Here is a 9080-nt window from a genome sequence, read left to right on the forward strand (position 1 = left end):
ACTTTAAATGTCAGTGTGGTTCAGATTCCAAAGCAAATAACTGTTCAATACAGTGTGTATCAGATGAATATTTGCCACAAAGCGTAAAAAAAGAAGAAACACTCAAATGAAATTTGAGATCTAAATATATGAGAAGCGGTTTAGGCCAGATTTGAATACTTCACTTGGACATACATACAGTATGTACTGGTACTCTACACATAAATACAGTATATACAGTATATATCTATATGTACTGGTGCCTACGACTTGCACATAGGTGTATACTTCAATTGTACATACATAAATACTTCAGGTTTGCATACATGGATCCCTTACTTGCACATGTACTTCAACTGCACACACATGAATAATATGTAGTGTGAGTATGTATGTACAGTATATGTGCATACATATGTACATATGTGCATGGGGTTTGTGTGTGCGTGTGTGTGTGTGTCTGCTGTTCCAAGATGGCGGCAAGTTGCATGTGGTTACGTAGGTTAACACCAAATCTGTTGTCGCAGTGTCATTGCCATTGTCAATGTAATGTGTGCAGATATGATACATTGGCTACTTCTGTGGACTATGTGTTCGAAATGTGCTGTTCTGTATGACAGGAGGAGTGGAGGGAAACGATGGTGTCATTCAAAAACTGATAAATGCTCTGAGTTCACATAAGCATCAAAACCCATACGTGTGTATTCCCTTCATGAGACATACATGGACACAAAATCAATATTGTAGGAGAATGGAAGGAGCAAGTAAACACCGTCTCGTCCATCCAGGTTGGACCTGATTGACAGATGCCCACTGCATCTGACTATGAAGTTGGAGGCCGTCAGACAGGTAGCACTGTCAAAAGTGCAACATCAACATCTCCAACACTCACATCCAGCAGAAAGTCCTAAGTGAAATGAATGGTAAAACAGTGAGCTTAGTGCAAAAAGGGTTAGGACTCGCATGCAGATTTCCAATCTTCTGAACGTGCTGAACAATGACGAGAAAGATGTTAGGGAGCTGGCTCGATCTTCCCTGTTCCTGGACCTAAGAAGACACGAGGTCCTGTTGGCCAGGGAGTCGAATCCCCACATCCTAGGATTCAAAAGAAAAAAACAGCGAAATCCTCATACCCACTCTGCTGGTTTTGGAGTCTGGTCAGACTGGCCAGATCTGAATGACCTCTGTAGCCGAACAGGAGTGTCTCTGGAGTGGGTGCGATTTGACTCTGGGACTGTGATGGTGACAGAGGACATTATAACTGAGCCTCTCACTGTTGTCAAGTCAACAGCCACACATGGTGGTCACAGCCACCTGCTAACATCTGCAGGCGCCCGGCGAACTCTTATGGACTTACACCAACATCAACAACAACAATGGGCCAGACTGAAACTTCAGGGGAAACTTGCATGTCTTCCCTTTGCTGATCACTCTGTTTCCCACTCATTCCTCAAGAACACAGCACTCTGAGGACATTCTCAAATTTACAATAAAAGACAGATTATAAGTCCTCCCTACCAGACTCAACCTCTCTATTTGGTGCCATTGGACAGAATAGTAGACCTCAACCATTTCCACAATCAGTGAGAATATACAAACATTCTCAGGTAAAACCATCCATGTTTCAGCACTGCAATAGTAACCCTTGCATTTTCTTACACCTGGTTGCCAATACACCAGATGTTGTTATTATCAATGAGGAGTCCAGTGAGGTAGACATTTTTGAGGTAGGCTGCAGCTTTGATTCCAGCATGGAGGAGGCTTTCTACCATAAGGTAGTTAAATAGTCTAGCTAGTCTATCGGTGCAGACTACTCGTTTCATATTTGGTAGCCTAGGACCCACACAGATTGGTAGTAAGAGGGCCAACAACTTGGGATGGCCAAAAAGAGGGCTGAAGAGCTTGCAAAGTACTGTGCCATATCCACTATTATTAGAAGCCGCCACATATGATGGAGACATTGCTACTTATAGCCTTAAGAACTGAGTATTGTGCTTATAAGTGATATTGTGAAGACGTGCTGCATGCCACTGGTCCATGAGTTTCCGTATGTGTTGTACTGCAACTGTAATATTTGTGTCCCTGTACCATTTTTCTTCTTGTCGACATAAATGAATGGTAAAATATGCGTGTGTGTGTGTGTGTTTGTGTGAGAGTGCATGCCTCTGCAAGGAAGTAAAGGATGGTAAACATACAGGTGATAAAACTGTCGCATCCACAGCCGGTATCCATCTGTGTGAGGGCCGTGTTGTGGTTTTCTTAATCTATTGAAACCCTGTATCAGCTTCTAATTGTAGAAACAGGTGTACAACCAATACTGCCATTAGAAGGAAAATAAGAGGAAACTGCTCTGAAGTGTTAACATACCTAACCACAAAAACTTACTTCAATTTTCACACCTTCGAGCGTAGGTGGAATTGAGAGGAGTAAACAACTAATTTAGATTTGAGGTTACATTTTTTATTTGAAACCCTCAAAGAGTGCAAACGTTATCTTCTATTTGCCTATCTCTATGTGTGGTGGTTTGCCATTTCCTGGGAGAAAAAAAAAACTATTTCTGATTTCCGCAGGTCATTAAATAGAAAGAAACCAACACGTTGAAGCCGATCCTGAGCAGCTTCACCAACAGGTATGACACTTACAAGACTAGTAAATTACCATGTAAAAGGTGCTGCATATCACTTATTGTTTGTGTTAGGAATGTATCTCTTGCACTTGTTTCCTGTCATCTATGTGTTTATAATTTAGGCTAAAATGGCTTTTCAAAGGTAATAACAAAAAATACAAAAAAAAATACAATATGCCCTGCATAGTTACCTAATCTTGTGGCTCTGCCTTGGAGTGGGACCATGTTTATAATAACAATAACAATAACAATGTGAAAACGTAACATGTCATTTGAGTGGTTGCTACGTAACCACTCTGCAGCCGCCTAGTTTGCAATATATCATGCAAATTGTTAGGCATAACCTTTCATAAAATATCATATGAACCTGTTGGAAGGTGACAAAAAGCTGCTTTCAGCCTGGTGTTAGTGTTAGTGTTATTGGTGTTAAGTTACTCTTTAAATCTTAACATATTGGCTTCAATAAGTGAAGATCCCAGATTATGTTTTCAATCTAACAGTCAATTAAATAAAAGATGAAAACAAAAAGATTTAATATGGTGCTGATCGTGACCCGTGGATTTACTTACAAAGTATTACATTGTCACTGTGTCTGGGTATTCTGGGTATTATATGTTACACAGGTAACATACTCTTGTATCCCTCTGGTCAAATTGACCCGTGACTTATATAGTGTTTTTTAAAAACATTTCTGACATTTATTTTACTTGATAATCTATCACCAAATATTGTCTTTATCTCAATTTCAAAGAATTAACATAACGTACTGTATATATTTGGGGAATGCAATCAGTCTCTACTAGAACACAATTAAAAATTGAAGTGTGATTTTCTTTTGTCATAAGGTTAAAATTCATGTTAAAAATCCACTGTGATCAATCTTATCTTGGAAAAAAAACTAAGCAAGACAATCTTTTGGAAGATTCTGTACTGTGATGTAGAGGTATTTATCTCTTTTGTCCCCCCACCCTTGATGTGCAGGTGCGATGCATTAGTGCAAGAAAATGGTTTGATGTGTCAAATGTTATGGTGGACACATGACAGAGGGTGCGGGAAAGAGTACGGGAAAGAGAGAGCAAACATCTTCTCATTGCTCACATTTATAAATGTAACATTATATGTGTGTGTGCATGTGTGCGCATATGTGTGTGCTTGCACATGTGTGTGTGTGTGCATGCGTATGTGTGTCTGTGGGCATGTTTCTGTGTCTCTGTGCATGCAGGTCAAACTGACCCAAGGACCGTATGAAGGATGTAAATGTGTGGGGTATGGTAGCATGTGTGCTCCATTTTATTTGTAGCTTATACATGTTTAACACAGAAAATAAGGTAAGGCCATTGATTTTTAAGGTAGAAAAAGTGCATTCTTGTAATATATTTCTTCTTGTAAAAATTTGAAACGGGTCAATTTGACCCAAAGACCATACAAGGGTTAATCAGTGTGTGTATGTGGAAACAGAACAGACAAACTGAGTTAGACTCTGGAACCTTTGTATTTCTGTTTTTGTTTTGTCACCTGTTTGGCAGTTTCTTGCTGGATTTCTGGTCACGGCAGGGTTGTGTGTGTGTGTGTGTGTGTGTGTGCATGGGCACATGCGTACTTGTGTGTCTGATAAATACTACAAAATCCTGAAGCAGAGCAACATACAGTGTGTGTCATCCCTTTGCACAGAATGAGAAGAAGGAGGAAGCAGTTAGTTACACCCTGAAGCAAAAACAATCCATCTAACCCCCAGCTTTGGAAACCAACCATCCTGCAGGTTTGAGATCTCTCAAAAAAGAAGATTGATGACACCATAAATGGAGAGATATAAGAACACACCTGTGCTGTTTCTTCTTCTGGCTCTGCTTTGTGACTGTGCTGCTGGAAACAAGCCGTGCTCTAGTAACAGTTAGTGATTTTTTAATAACTTCATTTATACTGTTATATTGCCTGGCGTAATAATAGATTTCAATATATTTTGTTACACAAGACTAACGACAACACTAGCGAATATAAAAGCCCTTTTCTTTTTCTTTTCTTCTCATCTCCATTAGATGTCCCAGATCTCACCTGCTACACTGACTATAATTCTACTATCACTTGTGTGTGGAACAGCCCAGATGTGTCAGATCAGTCAGAAAATGTGTGCACAATCCAATCCTCAGGGAGGTAAGGACATCAGTCCCAAAAAGAAAAACTGTTCAGATTCAAATATGCAGTTATTTTCCATGAATGCAGCAAAAATGAAAAGAAACTTGACATTTTCTTTCCAGAAATAAATTTCACAACAGTTTCTGTAACCTGGAGCTTGTTGACGTCTCCAGACCAATGCCAAAGAAGTGCACCATGAACTACAGAAGAGGAGGCAATGTGAGTCTGAGGAGCTCTCATTTAACCACACACTATAATATCTCAACTGAGAGAAGAACGAAATGGTGGATGTTGAAAGTTTAGTTTAACACTCAGCAAAGCAAAAGATGCTTATTTGCTTTCTTACTAAGATTTTGATGAAAAGACTGGAACATATCTCACGTATATTTGTTAAATAAGATTACATCTTGCATATGGTTAGCTTAGCTTAGGCCCTGTCCACACCAACACAGGAATTTTAAAAACAGCTTACCTTTTTCATGCGGTTTGGCCGTTCGTCCACACGCAAACGCAGAATCAGCGTGTTTTAACGTTTGCATGTGGACAGAGGTATTTTTTTTAAGTTTTTTTTTTTACTTGCTTGTGTAGAGGAGAGTTTTTTGTTAAACAAAGGAGTAACGAGAAACCTTGGCCTGTAGTGATACACGTGTCTGTTTTTTTCAAAAATACCTGCACCAACTTTGTGCAGTAGTGTCAGTTGTTAGGACTAGGGAGACAAGGACAGAGACAAGTGGTGTATCTCAATTTGGATACTTCCATGAGTACACTCACATGTAGTACACTGTGTACACTATGTACTCACTTGGATAGTGCTTCAGTCAGGGTAGTGTTGTCTTAAATTGTGCACGCTCATCTGGCTGTGCCCTTCTTTATAATGGTGAATTACAGCAGGGTGGAGTACTACTATTGGCCAGACTTTGTCAGTATGAACGTAATATGTACTAGAAATAGTAAGTGGGGTGGCCGTGGCTCAGTGGCAGTGCGGTTGCCTGCCAATTGGAAGGTTGGTGGTTCGATCCCCCGCCTCTGCAGTCATTGTCGAAGTGTCCTTGGGCAAGACACTGAACCCCGAGTTGCCCCCGGTGCTGCGCATCGGAGTGTGAATGTTTATCTGATGAGCAGGTGGCACCTTGTACGGCAGCCCCGGCCACAGTGTATGAATGTGTGTGAATGTTTCCTGTAGATGTAAAAGCGCTTTGAGCAGTTGTTAAGACTGGAAAAGCGCTATATAAATACAGCACATTTAAGTTTAAGTATTTTGGGACAGTCAAGGACAGAAGAGACAAGGACTGAGGAGTTCTCCAAGGTGCTGATCCTGCTGCTGGGAGCAGCTACAGCTGGAAACAGTGGTCTTTATTGTTAAATAGCAGCAAAACAAGTAACCGTTCATGAAAGTCTGTCTTTCAAAATTTAGTACTTCTCCTAAAGCCATTTGTTCCATTGACATCTGGCAAGCACTGGTACAGCATTTAAATCTACATTCAAGGCTATTTAATCAGGAGAGACATGTTTGCAGATATGCGACAATTATACACAGCATGATAAAATGTACATTTAGTTGGATAACAGCTGAATTGATTTATTAGTGCATCGATTAAAAGTTAGGTCTTCCTGAAAGAATTTACGCTGAGCTACATTAGCTGGAGCTTTTAATCAGACCATCTAATTAGTTCACCTGTTTTGCAGATAACCTTTACTACCAGCAAACATTCAGTATTGTTGTCTTATGAATGTTTCCTAAGAACTCTATTCCTATCTTGAAATTTTCTCAGTTCCAGACCTTCGACAAGCTGTCTATTAATCTGAGCTGTAGCCATTGGAAGCAGAGTTTGATTATGATCTTCAAGCCATCTTGTCACAGTGAGTACAATGAATATCATATCACCTCTATGTGATTTACCCTGTGAGCTATCAATGATAACCTAAAATAAAACTATCTGTGTGTGATACTGCAGTAAAGCTGAAACCTCCGCGACAACCAGCTATCAACTTTACCACCGTTTCCTGGACATCCCGACTTACAAACGAAACGAACGAAAGCATTGAATCATACAGCTCCCAGTTGCAGTGGAAACACGAGGATGAGTCATGGAGTGTGTGTATATATTCTGTGTCTGTGTGTGTGTATGTGAACGCTAAAATTAGTTGGTCTATTTGTATTTTGTCAGAAACAATAATCTTATGATTGCGATCTTACGATTGAATGTTAAATTTGTACAAATGATCCATGCCTTGTGGTATAAATCTGACCACCTGTACATGAAATCACCCATTAAATAGCCACACATTTCTTCGTTTCAGGATCGCTCTGTGAAATAAAAGACACTCAATGTGAATATCACTGCACAGCAGAGCTGGACCCTGATCACTTGGTACAAGAGAGAAGTATCAGCACGCACTCGAGTGAGGCCATTTCAGAGGGCACCGACAATGTGGAGTGACTGGAGCCCCATTACGCCATGGGTGTCCTGATAGGAAGAACAAGACCAGCCCCCCCGCCATCAAATAAAGGTTGCAAAATGTGAACAAAGCCAATTGATTTAGTCTCAAAATTGCAGTCAGTGGAGAGTAACATCTTGTGAGTGTGTTGAAGACAATGTATTTGATTACCTTCCTTCCTTCCTTACCTTTTGATTACCTTGGTTAAAGGTCCAGTAAAAGATTCTGCTCAACTCAACTGCTTTTGAAACGTCATATTTTTACTTTACTTGTTCCGTTGAAATATCTTAACCTGCACTCCCAGAGCCCATTTCTAGATCTGGCTAACTAATTACTTAACATGCCACTGTGTACAGTATCAGGATAATTGCAAGAAAATCACAGACATATAATACAGATGTTGTTTTTTACAGTGGGATAAATACAGTGTGCTTACCTCTTAGCTAAAGTGAAATGCTCTTTCCTGTGTTTGACAGATCCTACTGGGGGTGTTTTTGGCATTGTTGTTGCGGCAACAGTGTTTGCAGTGTTTCTGGTTGTCTTACGCTTTAAGACAGACAAAACAACCTGGTAAGCAGACACAACCACAACGTACTTTACCAAGACATTTGTGTCACCTGTGCTACAAAAACATATAACATTACTACATGTTTTATGTATATAGTAGCGGTAGATTTTTTCCGTCAACTCTGCTTTAGGATTACATCCTTGTGTTTTGTAGGGTTTACATCGCAAAGAGAATCAAAGGTCCGCCCCTGCCGAACCCAGCAAACTCCTTCCTAAATGATGCAAATTTCCAGGTGAGCATATGAAATCTTCTTTTTCTTTGTGTTTCATTGAATCACCTTTTTTTGCAAATACAGACATTTTACAGTGGAAACAATTTCCAATCGTTTTCAAATTTGCATTCGAAGAAAATTTTTATAGCACACTGGAAAAACTGTTACATCAAACTGACATAACACATAAAAGCTGCATTGATGTACAAACATAATTATGGAAAACGTTTTTATGTAAAATTACCTACATATTTAGCAGAGAGAGAGAGCATCATTAGCGTAGCCTATATATGGCGTTGTGTCACAGCCACCATCGGCATGTATGTCCAATTTTTACTGATACTCTTTTTTTAACTCTATTTGGTGTTCACCAACTTGTCTGTCAGTTGTTGCTGTACAGTTAGAATATAGTGAGTTCATAAGATTTTTTTTTCTTTCCTGATAACAGCTGTTCAAGTAACTAAAATAATTTCCTAAAATATGCTATAAGGCTCAATAAAGATTAACAGAACTGCAGAGTACGGAGATAGTTCTCTTTGGGTTTGTCATTACCAGTGGTGCATAGGGTCATATGATCCATGGTTAATAATAACATATTCATTAATACAGCTTTAAAGACAGCAATGTGAAAAAGCAGTTTAAAAGTAGTCAGAGCTCAGAATGGCACACAACAGCAGGATGTGCATCCTACATAGGCTGTGAAACCAGACAGAAAAAATGACTCATTAGTCAATAGACAAACAGTATGACCTTTCTAATTCAACACTATTGTGGCTGCAGAGAAAAGAGACAAAAACACTTCATACACTGGGTATTTGTAGATTATTTACAGACCTTCTATCACATTACTTCTATATTTTATACTACTTATTTAATATGGTATTTAACAAATTCCTCTTCTTGCTCCTCCATTTTTGACATTTTCTCCTCCAGAATTGGTTGAGCCCTTACTTCACCAGTGAATCCTTTCAGTCCTTTTTTAAACCGGTGGACATCGTCTCTGTCGAGGTAACCTCCACTGTGGATGCTGTTGCACCCTACGGGCCAGAGTCGGCACTGCTGGAGAAGATCAGAAGTGAAGGCAGCCATGAGTTGATCGGTTCCAACTTCTCCAACCCCAGTTA

General features: G+C 39.7%; 1 protein-coding gene across 1 annotated transcript in view; it reads left to right on the top strand.

Moving 5' to 3' along the window:
• LOC116700980 (interleukin-21 receptor) overlaps positions 1–9080 on the top strand; it is a gene marked incomplete at its 3' end in the record, with an annotated part of 64157 nt that overhangs the window by 5352 nt on the left and 49725 nt on the right. Inside the window, 6 exon segments of the mRNA XM_032534501.1 lie at positions 2562–2608; positions 4277–4495; positions 4642–4756; positions 4861–4957; positions 6511–6598; positions 6694–6833. Coding sequence (XP_032390392.1) covers positions 4405–4495; positions 4642–4756; positions 4861–4957; positions 6511–6598; positions 6694–6833 — 531 coding nt within the window.

Source organism: Etheostoma spectabile, chromosome 2 (genome assembly GCF_008692095.1).
Source record: "Etheostoma spectabile isolate EspeVRDwgs_2016 chromosome 2, UIUC_Espe_1.0, whole genome shotgun sequence".
NCBI lineage: Eukaryota > Metazoa > Chordata > Actinopteri > Perciformes > Percidae > Etheostoma > Etheostoma spectabile.